The 24,360-nt window shown below is 43.7% G+C and overlaps 1 protein-coding gene across 1 annotated transcript in view; it reads right to left on the reverse strand.

The window, feature by feature from the left end:
* Positions 1–4,228: 4,228 nt before the first annotated feature.
* LAPTM4B (lysosomal protein transmembrane 4 beta) overlaps positions 4,229–24,360 on the reverse strand; it is a 75,158-nt gene continuing 55,026 nt past the window's right edge. Inside the window, exon 7 of the mRNA XM_028112627.2 lies at positions 4,229–5,407. Within this exon, the coding sequence (XP_027968428.1) occupies positions 5,330–5,407 (78 nt within the window). The 3' untranslated portion in view covers positions 4,229–5,329. The remainder of the gene's footprint in view (positions 5,408–24,360) is intronic.

Genomic DNA, 24,360 nt, shown 5'->3' on the forward strand with positions numbered 1-24,360 from the left:
TAAAACAATTAACCACTCTGAAAGTCCCACTGCGTCTGATCTTTCTTCTGCCTGAATCAATTCTTTATAAGAATTAAAAGCTGATATTTGCAGAACACTTCCCAGTCTAATAGGAAACTGACCGCTTTACTTGTGTAATGCAAACCTCAAGATAAAGATCCACCCCAGGTTTACAAAGTTCACATGGCTTTTCATGACATGCTTGCCTTATTGGGATGTATTCCCTTCAGTTAGTGGAAGTCAACAGTTGTTGGTAAGAAGTGAGAGGCATGTACAGAATTCTGGGATTCTAGATGTCTTAAAGATACACAACACCCACTTACATGGACTCAATTGGCATTTAAAGCCTGGCTCTGCCAATAACTGGTGTGACTTGGGACCAGTTCTCTTCCTTTAGAAGTCTCATTTCCTCATCTGTACAATGCTAGATGAAGCTCATATGTATGAAGGGTTTAGCACAATGGCTGGCACATCGGATGGGCTCAGTAAATGGTAAATGTCATTCCACTTGATCTAAAGGTGGAAGTCACAGGGCTGGAGACTGATCAGATATAGGGAAGGAAAGGGGGAAAGAGGAACAAGGCAGAGGAGCTGTGATTTATCTCCAAGTGGCATGACTGGGACGATGGGGAGGCCATCAGCTGAAACACAAGTCAACAGGAGCAGATTTGAGGAAAGGGAGGCCAATTTCCCATTTTGGGCACAATGAATAGGACATGTCAGTAAGTCATCGAGATCGAGAAAACTGACAGCAGGATAAAAGCAGGGTTAGAGCTGCTCTTATTATTTATTGAAGGGAGCTCTATGTAGCAAAGAGAAATGTAATTTAAAAAGGCCTAAATTTCAAAGAACTAAAGAAACTTCCAGTGACAGTAAAATAGTGACAAATAATTACAAATACATTTCTTTAGCTAATATGAATACTGGGTGAAAAGCCACATCTCACAAAGGCCACCACACAGGGTCAGAGGGGCATCTTCACCACACAGGACACAGGGTCCTTTGTGCTGTGCCTGGTGGCACAGGGAGCAGATCCATTGTTCCTTTGTCTTCCCACAGCTGGGGGTTTCTTCAGGTGGAGACCACAGGTGGAAGTGTTATTGGCTCTTTAGGTTCCCATGTCCCAAATCTAGGATCCCAGGAATCCGGAACTTACGACTTTTCAAGTTCCGAGTAGGCAGCGGGGGGAGTTGAGATGCCACCACACCGGATGTGGGACTAGCAAGTAGCAGACAAGACAAAGACACGTTCAATCTGGGCCCTTCCTGAGAGAACTGTGGCTCAAACCCTACGTGCTGGCTAAGCGTGCCCAGTCCACCCGGGCTCATCCAGTTCTCTTTCAAACTCGCTTTGCTCTGTGGCAGCAATAGACCCTGGGCATCTCGGCATAGACCAAGGAATACATGTTATAATTTTATTTGCTGAGTTGAAGAGGTTCCCATCTTAGTATGCTTACTTAATAAACAAAAACTGCGTTTGGACTGTAAATGACTTTTTAAAAAGCATGTGTTAAGTTTTAGCTGGGATGAAACAAACACACTTGAGCCCATTACGCTGTTTTAAGCCAAACTCCCCATTCTGAAGCAGCAGCTGTTCTTGCTAATTAGGATCACATCGAAGGGTGGATAGTGCTAAGGCTTTTTCTTTAGATCTTTATTGTTATGTTAATCACCATACATTACATCATTAGTTTTGATGTAGTGTTCCATGATTCCTTGTTTGCGTGTAACACCCAGTGCTCCACGCAGAACGTGCCCTCTTTAATACCCATCACCAGGCTGACCCATCCCCCCACCCCCCTCCCCTCTAGAACCCTCAGTTTGTTTTTCAGTCCATCGTCTCTCATGGTTCGTCTCCCCCTCCGATTTACCCCCCTTCATTCTTCCCCTCCTGCTATCTTCTTCTTTTTTTTTTTTAGTGCTAAGGCTTTTGCCTTGATGTAATTTTTTCTGGGCTGGCCAATGACAGCTTCTCTCTTCTGATGTCTGGGTGCTATAGTCAGCAAGAGGCATGTGTGGGCTTCTGGGCAGGTCACCGATCTGGTTGGCCTCCATACTCCAGAGTCATTTGGCAGAAAACTTGGCCAGTGTGCAGAGACACTTTTAAGTGAATTCCATGGGTGTGGAGACATCCTTGCAAAGCCTTTTCCCTTCCCTTTCAGTCCAAGCTGCCAAAAAACCCATTTTATACAGCTCTAGGCACTGTGTTTGGTGCATGTTAGGTCTGAAGGTGGGGAGCCCTGGGAGGGCTGAGCCTACACTTGATGCTGGCAGTCCTTTTGCATGATTCTTTTGATACTCTGGCAAAGACACCTGCCCTCTCCCCTCCAGAAGATTACAGACTGCCTACATAACCAGCAGCGATATTATTTAATGATATTTACATCAGTTTCTAGATGGGTTGCAAAAATGGCACATCTTCTTCAAGAAATGGAAATGTTTTTACAGTCTCATTAGTTTTCCTTGATCAGAAAGGCTCAGTTTGCACAACAGGATTTTATTCTCAAAGGATGACTATTTCAAATGCAATGCATCCCTCTATGGAGAAAACAACTCTAATGGTGACAGTGTCTATACAGATGGTCTAGTGAGATCATTCCTAAGAAGTATTGTTAACGAACTGAGAGTGAAAAGACACATGAAATGAGGAGTGGTTTGGGTAAGCAGTCAAACTAAACAAATATTTAGGGCCAGAACAGAGTAATTAAAAAAAAGGCAGGGTGGTGCAAAAAAGGATGGGAGGGGGAAAGTTTCTTGCATTCTCAGGGAACAATAAGACAGGGTGGGGGCAAGGACAAGGACACCAGACTTGGAAGAGATATGGCACAAGAGGTTTGTGTTGGAAGAAGGTACAGGAAGGGGTGGGCAAGTCTGCTGGCCTTAAAACTCGTCCATATGGCTGGGCATTCTGCAAATCTGACCAGCTTGTTCAGTGGGAAGCTCAGTTCCTAGGGTGGACAGACCACATCTAAGCCAACAGGTGTCAGCTTCCGGTTCCCTCTGGCCCAGAGAACACACTTAAAACTCTCCTACACGGGCTGCCACTTGGTGGGTCCATTGGCACACCTTCTGGCACTGGGCTGAATATCCAAGATCTGGTCATAAGGATCTTGGGAGGGTGGTCAAGATGAAAAAGCCTGAGGTGCTCTCATCAGTAAAGTGACCAAGAGGCGTACAGGCATGGGGACAAGTGAGGGAATGACTGTAGATAGCAAAATAGAGGAGAAAGGGGTCAGATATTAAAGTTGGATTTAAAATACAGTTAAGAGAGGTATTTAATTGGATTAGTGATGAAATAGAATGAATTGCTGAGTCATGGAATGGGCCCTGCAGGGTCATTTTAATCCACACATCACAACCTCCTCGGGTGGAGTTGAGAGCACAGTTCGTGACTCTGTAGAGGTAACTACGGAGGAGGCTTTCGCGCACAGCCCAGGTTATGCTGTAGAGGTTAGGAAAGGCCGCCTCGCCAGTTCCAGATAGGACCCCTGAGAATTAAGGGATATTCTGGTGTCTGTGGTGTGGTCTGAGCATTACATGCACAATAGTCCCTCAGAGGACGCCACACAGACTCAAACTCAGCACTTCCACTTAACCCTGTGCCATTTTTCATACCACAAAAATTATTAGAGGGCTGGAAAATCACAGGGAGGTCCATGCAAGCAACTGTGATATCCTGTGTGCCTTCCGGAGATCAGTGAAACTGTCCGAGAGGCCTCTTCCATTCCTAACACCTCTTAATATGATTAACTTACTGTGAATCTTATGGGCACAAAGGTTTCAGGAAGAGAATTTCCTCGGTTGAGTTTATAAAGAATACTAATGAGGTATACCAAAGGAAATCACCGAGGCTGATTCTCAGGGATAAAAATCCCCCCCTCCTACCTCCCTTATTTAATCTCCCTTGGAATGGAGTAAAATCCAAACTGCTTATTAAAAGTACACCGTGGACATAAAGCAATCGTATGCAAAACAGCTGAGCACACAGAGCTTGGCAGGGGTGGGGTTTAGGAATGTTGGAAGCTCGAGTCTGTTCGGCTCCATTTCTCTTGGCCTAAGATGCTCTGATTTTATCAGCACTGAAATAGAAAAAAATGTATATTTATACATATGTGTGAAACAAGCTGTAAAGCTGCCTCCTCGGGCCAAACTCTGTGTCTGCACGGCCACATGCAGGTGGGAAGGGTCCCTAGGCACGATCACCAGAGTCAAAAGGTTACTTTCTCAGATGTGGGCAAATCTCACTTTAATTGCAAAGCCTTCGTTTACAGCACGCTCAACAATGAACAGGAGGGCTGTGACTTTTGACCATGTGAATATATGAAAGTTCCTTGAAATTCAGGTAGGCGAGATAAGAGCATTCCACAAGAAAAGCACCCCTCCTCATCTTTCTGAAGACTGTTTTACATTTGAACCGGTGTCTGAGCATACTCGGAATTTCAAAATGGTAGGATGTGCCTTGTAGGGAGAGAAGAAGGAAACCTTTTTTCATACTCTCAGGCAAATCCTTAGTGAAAAGGGTCCTGGGTGGGCATGGGAAACCGGGAGGAAGGGAGCACCAAGCGGTACTAAACGCATCCGCTCCACCACTGTAACACAGGCGAGACACGCCACCCCATGACCCCAGACACGGGGCGTTCAAGACCAGCCGTCGGAGAGTGGCCGTGGTCACTGCCTGGGATTGTGGAAGGGTCTCAATTCCGCCCATGGACAAAATCCTTGAACAGCAAATACAAACTGTCATTGAATTTAAGTCATAAAGAATCTTAAGGAAATTGTTGTTTTATTTATATAGATATGGACTCCTATTTCCCTAATTAGAGCAATGATCACACAATTGATATGCCTGTTCTATAAGGTTTGAAGCGTTTGTTCAAATACTGGAATGGCTTAAGAAAAGCATTCTCTAATTTTGATTTTATTTTACACTTTCAAAAGAGGTAAGGGGGAACACAGAGAAAAAATGTGATGAATTCCCTGACTCTGAGGCCCAGCAGGGACAAAACCAGACTTCTCTGACTCCGGGCTCATCCAGATTGCTGGGAAGGTTCAATGCCTAGGGAACCCCCGGGGAAGACAAGGGAAGCCCACTGCGCCACCCCCCCCCCCCCGACACACACAGAGAACTCTACAGTGAGTCTATCACCGTGCTCTAGCCGAAGCGTATGCTTAAAACTAAAGAGGGTTTCCACTTAACATCTACATTTAAAAACTGGAGCATTTCAGCAACAAATAAGCTCAGAGAGCTCATCCCAGAAGTGCAAAGAAAGAACTATTGCTCTGACGTCTGGAAATCAAGCTGCTATTCTCAGGCCCCCACACTCGAGGGCTCAGGCAGACACGTAAGGTGGTGGCGGCTCCTTGGCAGTGCTGTTCACAGCAGCGTCATCGTACGGGGGTAACAGCACCTGGGAAGCAACAGAGCGGACAAGAGTTAGTGCGTAATAAAAGTGCACAGACATTCCCCCTGAGCTTTCACTTCAATGGACCTTTCGTGCAAAGAAACGTTGGACATAAAGCAATCGTATGCAAAACAGCTGAGCAATTTGTGCCAAATTTCAACTCGCCAGCAAGTGGCTACACTTCGATGAGAAAATGGGAAGAGACTTTTGGCCCTTTCCAAGTTTCCCAACCCCTGTTCACATGTGCCTGGACGTCAAGGTGCCTGGAGGGCCATAGGGCTGTGTCTCTAGGACTAGGAAGGAGGCGACTGTGTCTCTCGAGAGGAAAAAAGGCTTCTGGGTGATGTCTACGTGTGCACACGAGCAGGGTGGGCACCTGACTGACCATGGGAACCACTCACGGTGACATTGGCCACATTTTCTCAGCATAGCCTTGAGTAACTTACTTAACCTCAATTTCTGCACCTGTCATACAGGGGTACCAGAGAATTAGAGGTCTACAAAGTACTTAACACTGCTTGATGCACACCTGAGGTGGTTGATATTATCTGTAAATGGCTGAAGAGGAACAAATGAGAACAAGCACTCGAGTTGATTGACCCTTCCTGTTCACACCTCAAGCCCCAAAACAAGTGCTTGGAATGGTTCCTGAACCGTCAACATAAGAAAACACTGACTGATTTGGAGTAAAAAAAAAAAAAAAAAAACAGGGAATATGAACTCAATATAGTTACGCTTTCTTCGGTATAGTTAGCCTTTCTTCAGTCAATTACCATTTATTATGCACCTACTAGATGAGTGGCATTATAGGTACAAGGTGATTAAGATAAAGGACAGTTCCTGCCCTTAGGAACAGAGATGAGATGAATGAAAACCTTACCCACCTCAAGTGCTCTGTGCAAAGAGAAAGAACATTCACAAATGGAAAAGAACAAAACAAAATTATGGACATCACTTACACTGAAAGCAGTAAATATTTATTAATTTCTTGCCTTTTCCTTTATTTATCCTTTCAGCTCCCAGAGGCACAACACTCAAATTTTATGTTTTGTGTTTTACTCTATTCCCCCAACAATATCACAGACACCCACCCACCCACCCACCCACCACACACACACACACACACACACACACACTCCTACCTCTCTAATTCAACACACTTGACGACTTATTCTTCTCTTCTCCTAGTCTCAGAGCCCCTGTCGGGCTCAAGCCCGGTCTTACGTAACCCCGGAGTTGGGCCCAGTGCCTATCCGACAGTAGGAGCTCAGATGTTGGTGGAATGAATGAGTGAGGCATCGCCCGGGCTGGTCCTGGGAGATTCTGTATGTGCCTTCGATGGGCTAGTGCAGCCTGGCATTCCAGGCAGAGGACACCGACACTGGCGAGGGTCCAATTAGGAGACAGAAACCACCCCGTCATTTGAGCAGAGAAGGTTTCATAAGGAATAATTAACAGAGGACTGGAGGTGAAGCCGGTAAAATGGGGCATGATCAATGCATGGGTGTGAACAAGATGTCAGAGAAGAACACACAGGGAAAACAACGCCAGGCGTCTCGGGAAGAGGGATCGGGCCCAGAGAGAAGAGGAGGCACTTCAGGTAAACAGGTAAGCGCACAGGCAAAGGGAGGGGAGCCTGAAGGCAGAGCACCCGCTGGGACCCCGATGACAGGGGGGTGAGGGTCAGAGCCTGAACACAGCCGTCTTCCACCTGAAGGCGCTGTACCCAGCATCTGGCAGCAGCCTCTCCATGAGGGTCTCAGCCTGACCGGGGAGAAAAGCGTATTCTCTACAACAAAGCCACGGCTCCCCTCCCTGCGTCTGCACACTTGTGTGTGCGTGCGTACGTGCACATGAGACACGGTAACTTCTAACCGGCGGCAACAGCTGTGACCGACACTAGAAGTATTAAATTTTGCATGACCGAGCTTCAGCATTATGCTCCTCAGCCTCATTAAACAATTAACTGATTCATATCTATCATTATCCTTGGAGAGATGATCCTAAAACACAGCGGAGCTACTTAAAAGGGACTGAAATCAGCCACTGCATCCAATTTATCCTCTTTCCTGAGCAAAATACAACACTCAGATTCTGCAAAATGTACACAGAAGATTAAACATGACTTTTTTTAAAAAAGAAAAAAATACTGTAACTTTGCCTTTTGTTTGTCAAAATAGACTTGCTTTCACATTGAATTGGTTTGTTACTGTTTCTTGTGATTTATCTTCAAACTTGTTTTATTTATTTATAAGAATATTTTATTTATTTATTTGAGAGAGAGAGAGCAAGCATAAGCGGGGGGGAGGGGCAGACGGAGAGGGAGAAGCAGGCTCCCCACTGAGCAGGGAGCCCGACGCTGGGCTCGATCCCAGGACCCTGGGATCATGACCAGAGCTGAGGGCAGATGCTTAACTGACTGAGCCACCCAGGTACCCCTTCAAACTTGTTTTAAAGTTTCACTTTACATCGGTATTTTAACATCCCAATATTGGCCTTCTGTCTCAAATATTCTATGGCCTTGGATCCTTTACCAAGTCAAGATGCCCGGTGATGAGTCTGTCCTTTCACCAGGGCTTGTGAGAGCCTCACCCGTCTTCACTTTCTCACCACCACATACTAAAAGCTGACTGAAGAACAGTCTTCACCTGGTACCTCATGCTCTTTTCACTGAAAGTTGTCCAAACAGAATCAGTTTTACATTCTCAAGCGACAGCATCATCTTTTTTTTTTTTTAATCTAAATGATGGTAAATATTACTGACGATTTCAAGAAGGGCTGGTGACATAAGCCGCCATACTATTTCTATTTTAGTCTGTCGATACTGACTAAAAACACTCCCTATTGTCCTCCTCTACTAAGATCAATGAAGTACTTGGAAATCAGAGAAAACAACTCAATTAAGATAGAACGTGCCAATTAATATGCCATATAACAAAATTGGTGGAAATCCGATTATTTTGACATTTTTAAAAGTTGGCATTTAGTTAAACTCCGTCTTTCACTTTTCAAAATTTAGTCATTCACGATGAATGGCTAAAAAATAATCTCTGAGGACTAAGAACATAGGTCATATCCTACTTCAAACTAAAGTCACTGTCTGGTACTCGGCAGCTACTCAATGAGTAGGCAAACACAGGCACATTACAGATCTCAGCCACAGACCACTTTACTTCAAGCAATATTCAATACGATGAAATTCTAATCTAAGTACACACAGTCCCTTGGAGTTTGTCTTAATAGGAGCTTAACAGAGTGACTGTGTGATAGTGTAACTTTCTTCCTTGCAGACGGAAAAATCCCTCTTGCCAATGACCCCAGAAGGCAGCTGTTAATTAGGAAGATTAGAATCTGTCTGTAGTGTCTCTTTAATTGGAGTTACCGTGCTAGGTTACAGTGTGCTTGTGGGAAGGCAGCTCCTCAAATCATTTCAGTTCAACTCAACAAATACTCAGAGTGTTACCAGAGCAAACTTCATTTTCCTAGCTACATCAATATAAAGAACCGTTGGAGGGAGAAATAAATTAACATCAAAGGTTGCAAAATGTAACGAGAAGTGATTCCAGCTGGCCATACATCCACAAGAGATTAAAATTTCATTCCATCAAATACTAAGAAATGATAAAATGCTCAAGAGAAAAGAACTATTTATTGGTAAAAATAGGAGATTTTCGGGTACGATGGAGTTGGACTTATTACCATTAGCGCTTAGGCACTAAAGGCTTATTTGGAACTCTATAGTTGCTAAGATTACATCCCCCGAAGTATTATATGTAAGTTACATACGTGTTTTCAGACATTCACAAAATGACATGCCAAATTTTGTGTTTGTGCAACTATTTTCCTGGGAAGAGTGCTCGGAGCTTTCAGCAGATTCTCAAAGAACCATCCCTGGAGGTTTGGGGGTCCAAAACGGGGGCTAAGAGGCACGAGGTAAATTGTACCAGAAGTTGGCTTGCTGGCTCCCGCATCCTAACAAGGCGAGGTACGTTAAAATGAAACCAGCAGCCAGGATGATGGCTGTGGGTGCGCCTCCTCCACCCTGGGGCAGGGGAAGGAGAAGCCCTAGGAAAGAGAGAGAACTGACAGACGACCTGAAAGAGCCAAACACTTGGAAAATAATATTGGTAGGTGGTTGACAGATCTAAGAGCCACATAGAAAGGATGGGGACTTAGGTAACAGATAAAAAACTTGGCAGCTGAAAGAGCAAGGCAAATGTTTGCTGGCAAAAAAATCAAACACCAAACACCGTACAGGAGAATGTACATCACAGAGCTCTACACTGCCCCATACTCACTCCAAAGTAAACACTGACTGATGACGGCACCGAAAACCCGACACCGTGGTATGAACAGGACAGGGAAGCGGGGAACACGAGGAGGAGGAGAGTTAATTTTTTTTAAGGTTTTACTTATTTATTTGAGAGAGAGAGAGAGAGAGCACGCAGGAGCAGGAGGAAGGGCAGTGGGAGAGGGAGAAGCAGGCTCCCTGAGGAGCAGGGAGCCCGAAGCGGGGCTCCATCCCAGGACCCTGGGATCACAACCCAAACCAAAGGCAGACGCTTAACCGACTGAGCCATCCAGGCGCCCTAGAGTTAAACCCTGGTCAACAAGAAGGAAGTCAAAAGAGATCTGAAATCCATCATCAAACAGCGATGTAGATGCTATTTGTAAAATACAGAGGCAAACACTAGACGAGACAGGAAAAGGAGTCAGCAGTGCTTCCTGCTGGGCTGATAGGCAAGAGACGGGCAGGGAAATGAAGAAATCAGTCTTTCAATGCCATGAGCTTTAGCTATGCATATGGAATACCGTGTCAACAACCCAGATCACATTTAAAACGTGAAAGAGTAATCATGGCAGTGCTGAAGGGAAGAGGGTGTCCATCATCGAGGGGCAACTTTCAACCTGAGGATGGGGGACGGGCTAAGGGCCACGTCATTCCTTTTGCCCTGTTGGCTGGCAGGCGAGCTGTTGGCTTGATAGGAGCTTCTGCAGGGGCCTGGAAGATGAGCCGACTTGCCAGGTTTCCGACTCTCAGAGCAAGAAAGGGTGGTAGGATCTGGATCCTGTGCAGTACAGGCACGGAACAAAGCAACCAGGGAATACTGTGCTGGTTGAAGTTATTATCTCGGGCGAAATATGCACTCACAGAGAGGGTGATCAGGACCGGCCCCACCCCTGCCTGAGACTCTTCTCCAGTCCAGTGAGCCCAAACCTCCACATTAAGGCATAATGCAGAGCACCCCATGCACCAGTGGAAACTAGAGAACCATGGTGCCCTGAAGTACCCCCAAGGAAACAGGGGTATGCGATGGGAAAATGAACAATTCTCTCATTCAATACCACATTCTTTGTGTTGCTCGTGCCCAGGTCAACAGCAGCCCAGTACCTGACGCTACCCTACCTGGTCTACTCCCAGGAGTCCCAGAACAGCATGCTCCTTACCAATCTGACTCCTTCTCGTGATTTTCCGCTCTTGGAAGGCTTTTCTTTCTTATGTTGCTCCATATAAATCCAAACAACCCAAGGCTCAAGTTAAATTCATTTCTAAAACGGAGATCTGAAATATGCCAGCCTCGATGACACTCTTCTTCACTTAATTATGTCATGCAATTACAGTACAGTAGGTTCTTGAAATAAAAACACTATGATGATATATTTTCAGATGCCTTATATGAAGTCATAAGAATAATACTGGGAATGGCAGTAATTATAATACAGACCTCTGAACTCAAGACACAAAATCACTTTCCTGAAGCACTTATATAACTTATCAATTAAATTATAGATTATCTTGTACTATTAACTGTCTCATATACATTTACCTTTCTCCTCTCCAGGAAGTTTCTAGAAGGCAAGTCTCACGCTTCTGTATCCCTTTCTCAGAACTGGTTCTTAGGCAGAGGGGTGTTCAAATGTGAGTTCTATCACTTAGTAGACGTGTGGCCAGGGTCAAATTCTAGAGGCAATAGGGTGGTGGACAAACACAGGATCTGAAATCAGACCTGGGTTCAAATTCTAGCTCTGTGATTTAAGATCCCTGGGGTCCTCTGTTACTAAATCTACTTGAACTGCAGTTTGCATATCTATAAAATGAAGACCATGACAGGTTCCCTTCCAAGTGGGGTTGTAAGGATCTAAGGAAGTTAACATACCTAACGTGGACTACCGGATTTAGCAGTTGGGTGCTCAATGAATGGCAGCAATCCCCCAACTATAGCAAGATAATTAAAAGAGTATTATATTAGGGGCGCCTGGGTGGCTCAGTCAGTTAAGCGTCTGACTTCAGCTCAGGTCATGATCTCAGGGTCCTGGGATCGAGCCCCGTGTTGGGCTCCCTCCTCAGGGGGTAGTCTGCTTCTCCCTCTCCTTCAGCCCCCTGCTAGAGCTCTCTCTCACGCTCTTGCTCTCTCTCTCTAATAAATAAAATCTTAAAAAAAAACAGTACTATTTTACAACTAGTTCAGCTACATGCTCTCCTCAAGAAAGTGACACCAGTAAGTCCTCTATATACACATTTATTTACTTGGGTTAGAAAAGAAGTTCTCTTTTCCTTTCTCAGCTCTGGTGGTGGCAGAACATGTTAGAGGCTAAAATTAAAGGTGCTCTGGGCCCTACTTGTTGAAGAAAACAGATGACTAGATTAAGGCCTATAAGGGAAGGTCACTGAACTAAAACCTACTTGACAGGGATCCTTTCTCAAGAATCCTGAAGATATTCCTGTTCTTGAATATGGAAGGACAGCCCTAAAGTTGTGGCGAGAAACTCCTTTGGAAACAGCCAGCTCATGATACCTTTTACCTCAAAAGCTAGAAGTGGATAGTACATTCATCTCCCCCTACAACAGGATTTGCCATCCCTACCTCTTATCTCCTTTTTTTACCAAATTTAAACAAAAGTAACTGAATTGTGACAAAGGTGACTCTTTGTCCAAGAAAAATGGATACCATTTTTACCGTGAGGGGGTGGGCATAGAGCTGTAATTCTAAAATCCAAAGAAAGGTTTGGTTGAAACAGTGAATCCGTGCACTCGCTCCTTACCCACATACCTCGGGGCTCCTATCGGCAGCCAACTGGGCTGAGAAGCAGAGCTGAAGATAACACGCTGCAATCTGGAGCAGGGTGCCCTGTGTCAGCCTAGCAGCGCTGCCAGGAGGCGGGGAGGGCACACGCAGACTGTGTGTCATGAAAGACCAAGGCAGTTAGGTAAAGGTGTAGGTAGTCTGCCGTCTAGAGAGCTCAGTGCGTGAGGCGGGATTACAGAGATGAGCCTGGAACAACAGGCATGATTCCAGCTGGTCTTCTAAGCAATGACAGGAAGGTGGCCCCTTCTTCCACAGAAACCAGTGGTCCTCGCCATTTTGGGGGGTGAGGGAGGGGCGTTGGGAGCTTTGGTAATGTTCACATGTAAGAGAGCTCTCCTCTGTGGGCACACACTGTTTTTACAAAATCAACTGCCCTTCTCCACCCATAAAACATGAAAAACTACAGAAAATACCACTGTGAATGGAGACTTCTTTTTCTTGTTTTGTCTCCTTTGGGGAGGTACGGGGTGGGAAGCAAGGGGCCTGGTAGTCATGAAAGCACGCCACTCATAAGAGCAGCGACTGTTGACAACACATCTGGAACAGTCCTCGAACTGTCTCACAAATAAGATAGCTATGTGTTGATTGGACCCCTCCAGATGCTCGCTGGATGGAATAACTGAAAAGTTATATGGGTCAGAGAATACTTTTAAAAATGCTGTATTTTACTAATGGAAGGAAAGAAGTATGAGCGGAGTTAACGTCACATCCTGTCAGCTCACAAATAAGATAGAGTTGGCAGGATGAAATTATAATTCAGCTCCCTCCTCTCGTTTCAAGAAAATTTTCCAATGCAAGCAGCTGAGACTGATGTTATTGTAGGGGTAATCCTAAATCTGTTCCTATTTACTGAAAGGGCAAAAAAAAAAAAAAAAAAAAATTCAAACCATTGGCAAACTTAGATTTTAAATATTACCCCACAAGTCACAACTGGCTATCACATAGCAAAGTGGAGTGACATCACCACTGAGAAATGTTGCAGTAAGAAATGGCAGAACCCCCGGAAGACTTTTAAATAAGGGGTTGACAAATCAGTTTTATGATTCAGATCAATCTGGCAGAGCTGAAGAGACCTATCTAAGAGATTAATCGTAACAAGTTGAAAGATGACTCCCAGTCACCGGCCAAGGTGACGAGATGGACGTTGCTACCATTCGCTAGAACTGAAGGAAAGCAGCAGATAAGGAAGAAATGGAGTGAGCCCTGCAGTGTGCTCTCTCTCGGGGATGACCACTGGGCAGTTGGAGGTACGGGCATGGAGCTGATCTGGTTCACATAACCTAAGCGAATTCCTCCAAGGGAGATAAAAAAGAGAGCAAAACAGATGATTTATTAAATACTCTTGGTTCATTTCATCAGTGAGTGCTGTGGCCAGGTACTGAGGATACCACACTTGCCGAAATGTACAAGGCCTGAACCAGCAGACAGCTTATCTGCTAGTGGAGGTGGCTGATAAACACAATTTCTTTTCCAGGGGGAAGTGCGGACCTTCTCAACCAGTGTCCAGTCACAAGGCCGTGCCACACAAACACTGTATTTTTCCTGTTTGCCACTGTGTCAAGAAGCCTGGTGCCTGCTAGGGTGATAGCTGAGAACATGGGCTGTGGAGCAGACCATCTGCATCTATCAATCCCAACTCCGAGGCCTTGGGACGGCCACTTACCTCTAAGCCCTTACTTTTCTCCATCTGTAAACAGTGGCCATAATCATCTCTCTCTCACAAGGTTAGTGAAATAAATAAATCCAAGCAACGTGCTTATTGGACAGTACATGGCATGTACGAAGGCTCAACAAATCACTTTATCCCATGCATTTATGGAACGATGAGATGGCTTGTGGCATTGGACATACTGCAAGTGTTAAAATGACCCAGAAATAAGGCAAAATGGGAATTAATTGGGTTATAAAGTTTTTATTCCGTATATGAATGGATAGACAGATACACAGATGGATACAGAAAGAAAGGAGCAGAGGGGGAGGGAGAGAGAGAGAAAGGAAGGTGTGTATTATTTTTTTTCTGATAGTAAACTAAAACAAGCCTTTATGGAATAAATCTTTGTAAAAAAAAAAAAAGACAGTGGGTAACACTGCATATAATAGCTTTAGCTACTATTTTTCAAGGCTTTAGGGACTCTTTTACAAGCAAATTATTCTTTTATCGATTTTCTACTATAGTTTGTTAAATACAAGCTTGATTTAAATCTATAGGCAAAATCACTAATATGGAACTAAAACTTTCTCAGGAAAAGGATATCCTTTAAAAGAGCCAAAGGATTAGGTGCTGTTCTTTGCCAACCCACGTGCAGGAGGGGAAAGCTCAACCCGGAGGTCTCTCAAGGCCAAAAGCAGGGACTATTAAATTCCTTGGGATGGTTCAAATAGTTGCCCTACAAATGCCTAGAAAACTTGGCTTAAATTTCCACTAAGGCAGAGGTCTGGGAACTCTGTGGGCCAACTCTGGCCTGCCACCTGTTTTTCATGTGGCCTGCGACCTAAGAACAGTTCTTAACATTTTTTAATGGTTTAAAAGAAAAATGCTTTGTGATACGTGAAAATTACATAAAATTCAAATTTTGGCATCCATAAATAAAATCTGACGGGAACACAGCCTTACTTACTCATGTATGGATTACCTACAGCTGGTTTCACACTACAATAGCAGGGCTGAATCGTTATGACAGACGCCATATGGCTCACAGAGCCTAAAATATTTACTCTCTGGCTCTTTATAGAAAAAGGTCCCCTTTGCCCGTTCTAAGGAAAAGCATTACCCTGAATTCGGCCCTTGGAAACAGGCTGATGTCAGATGTGAAATTACACAGCCTCAAAACAATCTCAGCATTTAGAGGCACTTAGGGAGCTCTTCCAAAGGTCCATTTTAAATTACTCACAAGAATTTTCTCTTCTTCACCGTTTGTTCCACCCCTAACAGTCCACAATGTATCTTGTTTAAAACAGGCAGCAGTTAAATTAAATGCTTGTCTTAAATTGGTCACACCACATTTGCCTATTTGGATGAGTTGCCTTTACTCACCGCAAACAGGAAAGGGGAGATAGCCGACTTACCAATCTTCACGATTAACTGAAATAACCATTTGGGCACTTGGGATAGGGTTATCACAAACAGAAAGTCTGGGCTATCTTTAAGGAATCTACATTAACTATTTTCAAACTTTTTAAATATCCTCACCTATAATATAAATAAGTAAACAAAGACATACACATAATCCCATTTTTAAAATTCTAAGGTGCACATTTTTGTACATTATAACATCTGAATTTAGGCTTTGCCTTGTAATTGACAGCATCATACAATAAGGAGTGCCTAAAATAATGGTGCAGTTTACAACTAATGGCGTCTTGTATCCAATGACTCCAACGTACCAGGAGGACAACATAAGCAGATTTTGGGAGGCTCTAGTGAGAAATTCCCCGAGCCCTGTCTGCCACAGGAATCATTTCAAAAAGCAAGATGGATGATTTTATCCTCAATTCACTGCAAAACTACTATAAATTATAGGAGGAAGTCATTATTTCTCTTAATTCTCAGCAGAGAAGCTGCTCAAATTCTTTTATAGATTATACTCATAATTTAGAACTCATACTTCAAATATTTCAAATTGGGTCAAAAATCCTCACTAATGAGATATTTGGTCTGGAAATACCAAAATAATATAGCAGCTCAAATTGAACGTTAAAATGGTTCTGGGCACATAAATATCTAATGTTTAAATAACTATATCTAAACAAATACATCTGTAAACGCCTGTACTTTTATCTAAAATAAAACTATCTAATTTAACCAAAGAGGAGCTGGAAAGAATGGCCGGCACGCTATCACCACGGTAACCCTCTGAAAGGCACCCCGGCTGCTTCCTCTGCGTTCCCCCCAGCCTGAACGTGGGACACCACCTGCTGTGCCATCTTCTTAACCATTCTACACCATTCCTTCCAGAGGCTGCCAAGGCAGCTGCAGAACTGCTCACTCCCTCACATCCCAGCTTCCCATTTTACCCGTTTCCCCCTTCCCCTGTACACGTCCCTCCCTCCCTCGCGTCAATGGAAAGGGAGAAATGTCTCCTGCTTTGATTTCCGGCATCCAATGAATCAATGTTTAATTTTCTATTACAATCTAATTTGGGCCTACAAGCTTCATTTTTTCCTAGCTGTAACTACAATAAAACTCCCATATTCTGCTTTTTAAAACATCACAAGCCTTTCTTCTGTTGCTACATTGTTCATAATAATTTTTATGACAATAAAGACATTTTGTCAAGGGGATGTACCTTATTTAACCAAACCAGTCCCCAGTTATTAGACAATGAGCTTGGATAGTTTTGCTGTTAAAAGCGAAGTCGCGCAAACATCTTATACTTTTTTTTTATTTGTCATTAAGATGTATACCCAGAAAATTTTCTTAGAACAAATTAAAAAATAAAATCCAATGTCTCATTTATTCCTAGAGTAAAAATCAATATGGACTCTATTGTGGACATAAGTGATTAAGTAAGTCAACTTCTGTATGTGTTTTAAAGTAAAATACAATGAAAATAGAGGGTGACTGTATCCTCAATTCACTGCAAAAATACTATAAATTGCTCTTGCTTACTATTTTTATAGGATGGTTACAATTAAGCAATTGATTAATATCCTCTTATCCAAGGTCACAAGGAAAACTGGGTTTATTTGAAATGTTCTTCCAGAACTTTTAGGTTTCAAATAGCTATGTGTTGATTGGACCCCTCCAGACGCTCGCTGGATGAAATAACTAGAAAGTTGTATGGGTCAGAGAATACTTTTAAAAATGCTGTATTTTACTAATGGAAGGAAAGAAGTATGAGCAGAGTTAACGTCACATCCTGTCAGTTTGCACCATGGAACCTACGTGAAAGCAGGTGAAAAGCTCTCAGGAGGAAACCTCCTGCACGACCCTTTTCCGTTCGGACGGGAGGGTGAGCACACCTGCTGCCTCGGGCGCGCAGGAGGAGTCTGGAAGATGCGTGGGGCTGAGTTACAGGAAGCAGGACTGTTCAGCAGGGCTCTGAAGAAGGCAGCTGCCTTGCTGTTACAAAGCTTCCTTTTAACCTTTGCTTTTCTTTCGACTCTCCTCAGTCACCCTCCCGTCCCTTCCGCGGTGCTAAAAAGCAAAAATAAGCAAGCAAAATGTAAAAAGTCCCACTGCATCTAAAGTTTGTGACTTTCCTTGAGAAGCAACATCTAAATGAGCTGTGTCGGGGCGCCTGGGTGGCTCAGTCGTTGAGCGTCTGCCTTCGGCTCAGGTCGTGATCCCAGGGTCCTGGGATCAAGCCCTGCATCGGGCTCCCTGCTCCGTGGGAGGCCTCCTTCTCCCTCTCCCACTCCCCCTGCTTGTGTTCCCTCTCTCGCTGTGTCTCTCTCTGTCAAATAAATAAACAAAATCTTAAAAATAAATAAGTAAGTAAGTAAGTAAGTAAGTAAGTAAGCGAGCCGTGTAGCTGCTTCACTCCTCACCCCAGGCAGGCCCACGCCAGGCGCCAGTGCTGAGAACGCATGGTCTGGGCGGCAGTCTCAACAGGCGACAGCTGAGGGGGAAGCTGGTGCATAAGAAGAGACGGCAGCCAGGCTGCTCAAGGCACACAGTGTCTACAGTGTCCCTTCTGCTGCTCGCGAGCCCGGTCATCTTGGGAAGTGACCCGCGTGGTGCCTCCATTTCGTCTCCTGCACACAGGGATTGGGAGCACCTACCTCAAGGGCTCTTGTGAGATGAAGTGAGCTCACGAAGCACCCAGCCCAGAGCCTGGCAGATGGCGACCGCTACTGGAGTGTTTGGGGAAAGGCCGTGCTACGGAAGCCACGGACCAGGGAGGTATAACAGAGGGAAAGAGCTGAGCATCAGTGGAATCATTCAGCCCTCAGGTGGATGGCATTTGTGGGAACAGTCTTGGAGATGGCGCACCGAAAGGTGGCTGGACCATGTAACTTCCAAGGCCTTGTCCTACCCTCAGGAAAGTGGTTTTTATGTTTCAAGAACAGCCACAAATGAGAGATACCCCTGAGGATCATCTCACTCCACATCCCCTCAATGATCAACTTCCATTCCTACCTCCCCCAGCTCTCTCCAATCCTTCCCTTCCTCCTCACTCCCTCAACTGTTGCTCTGATCAGACCTTGAGCATCTCCAGCATCATAGGAACCTTGACTCTGGAGATGGTCTCCCAACTGCTCTCTCTGCTTATCTGAGATTTGACCAAATCTCTATCAACCTCTCACATTTGTCTTGGCCTTTTAAAATTAAAAGGGGGGAGGGGAAGCTTAGGAAGATCATATAAACTATTAAGTTACAAGGCAAAAAGGACACCTACTGTTGAGATATTACAAGTAAGACCCCCCCCCTTTTGTATTCCAGTACGTGATAGGCCAGAAGCGTCAGAACCTAAAGCCCAGGCTACAGTTTCAAACTCTCTAGAAGTCCTCTTCTTCGAGAATCTTCCTCTCCCCCACCCCTTACTGCTTCTGGACCCTCCGGTTGCTAGAGGCAGAGGAGTGATGAAAGGTATGTGTTGCTGGTGAAGTATGTTTAACAAATCCAAAATGGCCAGACAGCTTGAGAGCCAGCTAGTAACTCGTCTTTTGGTGGAAGCCTTCCTTAAACCCTTTCAGGAAGTGATGACTTTTCCTCAAGAATCTGCAAGATGAGGACTGTCCATTCATCTTGGCATCAGTCTAGCTTCTCCAGCATGAAAGACCTTCTTCTGAAGTCTAACTAAAAATCTCTCTTGCTGGCAATTAGTTTATTACCTTCCCTTTACCTCTCTCTGTGGTGGAGGGGCGGGGGGAGAATAAAGGGACCCATGTTACCTGGTCAGGAACTTGTTTCTAACCATAGCCAACCATACCTAGGAAGGAATAAACAACCTGATTTTTAAAAGTAATAGGAGGGGGAAAAAACTGTAGAACTTTTTATGTGCAAATTCTGAAAGTTGTTGGGATCACCACTAAATCCCACCCTATCCCCAATCCTCCTCAGCCAGGAATTTGTTTTGTGGCTTTTCTGACAGCCCAAGATCAGCCTTCTTTTAATCTCAGGTCCCTCAGAAGGAAATGGCTGCCAGAGAGATAATCTGGCTTCCCCCGGGTCACTGCCTTTTTTCTTTCTTTCTTTCTTTTTTAAAGATTTTATTTATTTATCTGAGGGGGGGGGCGCACGCACATGTGCACAAGTGGGGGAAGGGGCAGAGGGAGAAGCAAGCTCCCCGCTGAGCAGGGAGCCCTAATATGGGCTCAGGGGCTGGATGCCAGAAACCTGGGATCATGACCTGGGCTGAAGGCAGACGCTTAACCAACTGAGTCACCCCTCACTGACTTTTTTCTTAACTGTGTTCTTCAAGCAGTCAGACTCAAAGCAAGGCGCCACACAGCAAAATACTTCCTGAAGTCAACACAGTAAGCCTATATATAATGTTAATCTGGATTAGCACGCACAAAACGACATGCCACAACAGGCTCTATGAAGTTTAAAATTTTCCTATTTATCCCTAAATAGGAATTTTCCTACATTACTCAAGTCAATGATTCTTTTATCTGGAATCAGAATTTGAGACGCCATTTTGGCTAAATATTAATCTCACTGCTTTTAGAGTGCTCCATTTCCAAAGGAGCCAGGTTCCCTACTCTGGGATTTAACTAAATACTGGGTATTACTATGATTCAAATCTTCACTAGTATTAGCAAGACAAGGCTGCATAGATTAAAATAGTTTTTAAGATCTCGATTTGCGTAACTTTAATGTGAAGGAAATCTGTTTCTATCATCTACATGTTTAGTATTTAATACATTTTTCCTCTTACGGCCAAATTTTGATGGAGGTAGGAGAGAGAATGTGGTATTCATAATAGGTATCCAGAGTGTGATTTCTACAACAACGTCCTAAAAGGAGGTGTGTCTCCTTAGGGTACCCTGTGGCGGTACACAGGGACTCAAAGGGGCACTGTGGAATTTTTTTTAAATTTCAAGGAAAATATAGCAACAACTGGCAGATATTACACTCACTTCCACTCAAGTTGTTTGGACCTGACTACTTCATGCAATGGGCAGTTAGGTATTTCTTTTGACCTATAGGCACCATGGAAAAAAATACCAAAGACCCTGGGGCATTATGAACTAACGGAGTTTGTGACCCCTGTCTGAAGCACTTCTTTCAAACCAACGCTGTGGTTTGGTTGGGAAACTGAAGTTAGATTAACCCAGGGAATGATTCCAGTTATCTGATAACTCATCTATCCTCCGTCTCAGTAGTATTTGAGAAACTACATATCCGGCTAATAATATGTGTTCTATTTTAGAGAAGAAAAAAAAGAACATTTATTTTCTACCAACAAGAGCCCCCAGAGGATGTGTCCACAGAGGTCACCCTGAGACTATTCAGCCTGGGAGAAAAGCCATCTGGCCAAATATTTGATAGGAAGTGAAAGGCAACATGTTATTATGTCAGTGCGGATTCCTAATAAGACACAGACAAAAGAGAAGCACACATTATTACACGCTATGAGGATCTTAATATAGCTATGGAGACCAGGGAAAATGACAGAACTAGATCATTCCAACCCCCACTCAGGGTCTCAGAGTAAAGCTCTGGTATATTTAGAGTTTTAAAGTTAGAATGCTAACTCCTTTCGTTCTAGTCAAAACAGTCTTCAAACACGTGGAGCCCTGCTTAAAAAGAAATATGTTCTCCAACCCTGGAAATCCAGATTATGGTCTCCACCTAAAGGAAGCAGGGCTCCTTGAAGAAATGGCTGATTCCAGGTCTGGGATTATAAATAGACAAGATGAGCCTGGAGCATCCTGTCAACCAGACAGCAAGGAAGCCATGGTCTGTCAAGACTTGGGGGCCGAACTGAAGAGGCTCCCATTGGCCAAAGATGGTACAACTTGAGCATCAATAAGGATATTAACTATAATGTACTAGCTTTTTAGAGAAAGCTTTTATTTTTTTCCCTTTGAAAGTCTCAAAAGGGTAGGGAATAATAGGTTAAAGTTTTCTTTAGGCTTACTGATAAAATGTATCAAGATAGTTTACTTTTCAATTGGACACCCTCAGCTCTTCTCCTAATAGGCCTCTTTTCATGAGTTCATTCATTACATAAAAACAAACAAGCAAACAAAAAAACCTTCACTGGTCACCACTAGAGCATGACAGACCAACTCACCATTTTGACAACTGATAAATAACAAAATCAAGTATATTTACCCAGGTCACACGTACCACTGGGTAAGCAAGTTGAGTATGAGGGAAAGTTTCTCTTTATAGAAATATTCCAGCTAATAAGTGAGCAAGGAGTGATAGCATGTCATCATATTGCAACCCCCAATGAATCACTGAATCCAGGTGGTAGATATTAATGGTGCTGACATTCCAAAAAGGTAGAATCAGCCAGACATTATCTGCCTCTTGATGGAAGAACAAATGATCAATTATAAAGTAATATTGCAAAAAAAGGGGAATATTAATATGGGAAACCTCTAGCTCCAAGTGCTAATCTAGTGGGAATACAGAGGACTACATTACAGAGGCAAGCAGTCAGACAAATCTAGTCTGTAGGACAAACTAGTTTCTTTAACAAAAAATTAGAGAGTCTTAAAATACAGATTGACCCATAGTTCCTGTTTCAAATAAACCACCAGAAAAACATTTATGAGACAACTGGAAATCTGAGCACTTACTGGGTATCTTACGATAGTAAAGAATTATTGTGTTAGGTATAATAAGGACTCTTTAAAAAATAAGCACAATACCATTATCTTTTTTTTTAAAAAATCTTTAAAAATACTGTCAGAAGAGCTGAGACTCAGGTGGTGCTCTAACCCTACATCTTGGAGTAGATTATCAACGCAACCCAGTTATGAGAAACAATAAATCTCCCTTCCGCAAGAATATCCTTCTTTAAAAAACAAACACACACAGAGAAAAAGAAAGGTTCCCTGGGAACTTTGAGAAAGTAGAAACATTATCAGCAACTCAGTTTCCTGTCTTAAAAATGTCAAGTTGGTACAGCGTGACCAAGAAGATAATGACCAATAATCATGACCAAACAATTCCCCAGCCCCTCTGTCAACATACCAGGAAACCATCACAGTTGGCACCAGTCTGTGGTCCCAAATTCTAGTTATTTTAAACCAACTCCAAGCTGGAAGCTTTTCTGAAGAAAGAGGTCTATTATTAGAAGAGCTGGGGATGTCCACAGGAAACGACAGATGTTGGCGGGGATGTGGAGAAAGGGGAACCCTCCTATACTGTTGGTGGGAATGCAAGCTGGTGCAACCACTCTGGAAACAGTATGGAGTTTCCTCAAAAAGTTGAAAATAGAGCTACCATACAATCCAGCAATTGCACTACTGGGCATTTACCACAAAGACACAAATGTAGGGATCCGAAGGGGTACGTGCACCCCGATGTTTATAGCAGCAATGTCCACAATAGCCAAACTGTGGAAAGAGCCAAGATGTCCATCGACAGATGAATGGATAAAGAAGATGTGGTATATATACACAATGGAATATTATGCAGCCATCAAAAGGAATGAGATCTTGCCATTTGCAATGATGTGGATGGAACTGGAGGGTGTTATGCTGAGTGAAATAAGTCAAGCAGAGAAAGACACGTATCATATGACCTCACTGATATGAGGAATTCTTAATCTCAGGAAACAAACTGAGTGTTGCTGGAGTGGTGGGGGGGTGGGAGGGATGGGGTGGCTGGGTGATAGACAGTGGGTAGGGTATGTGCTATGGTGAGTGCTGTGAATTGTGCAAGACTGTTGAATCACAGATCTGTACCTCTGAAACAAATAATGCAATATACGTTAAGAAAAAAAAAAGAAGAAGATAGCAGGAGGGGAAGAATGAAGGGGAGTAAATCGGAGGGGGAGACGAACCATGAGAGACGATGGACTCTGAAAACAAACTGAGGGTTCTAGAGGGGAGGGGGGGGGATGGGTCAGCCTGGTGATGGGTATTAAAGAGGGCACGTTCTGCGTGGAGCACTGGGTGTTATGCGCAAACAATGAATCATGGAACACTACATCAAAAACTAATGATGTGATGTATGGTGATTAACATAACAATAAAAAATTGAAAGTAAAAAACAAAAAAAGAAGAGCTGGGGATGTCCAGTTGAAAAGTATAACTATAAAATTTTATGTTATGGGCGCCTGGGTGGCTCAGTTGGTTGGGCGACTGCCTTCGGCTCGGGTCATGATCCTGGAGTCCCGGGATCGAGTCCCGCGTCAGGCTCCCTGCTCGGCGGAGGGTCTCCTTCTCCTTCTCACCCTCCTCCCTCTCATGCTCTCTGTCTCTCATTCTCTCTCTCAAATAAATAAATAAAATCTTAAAAAAAAAAGGTAGTAATCCCTTTAAAAAAAAAATTTATGTTATGTTAGCCTAAATAAAACCTACCTGTTTGTTATTCCATGTCTAATTCTGAATCTTTCAAAGGGGGAAAATAAAAACTTTCTCAAAAAAGGAAGTTGGATGCATTTTAGGGACTTACTCATGGTCCTTGAAATCTCTCAGCACCCCAATTTCTACAAATTTCAGAATATCCTTGGATTTGAAGGTATATCTACACAACATGTACCTTTTCAGCTCTTCCACCTTGCTTCTATTAAAAATACACACAACCCTTCAGAAAGCCCTGAAAACACCATCACCAACAGTGTATTAACACAAACACGTGCAACACGGGCATTATCTTTCTGAGAGACTCAAGATTCTGTAAGTCCCACACATCATGATATTTAGGATGACGTTCTGATGCATCTTGCTTGTTTAGCAACTTTACTGGTTCCTCAAACTCAAAAATCTCAAATTTTGCTTAGATTTTTCATTAGATCA

Source organism: Eumetopias jubatus, unplaced genomic scaffold (genome assembly GCF_037043125.1).
Source record: "Eumetopias jubatus isolate StellerSeaLion01/CBP00866 unplaced genomic scaffold, mEumJub1_p1.0 scaffold_4, whole genome shotgun sequence".
NCBI lineage: Eukaryota > Metazoa > Chordata > Mammalia > Carnivora > Otariidae > Eumetopias > Eumetopias jubatus.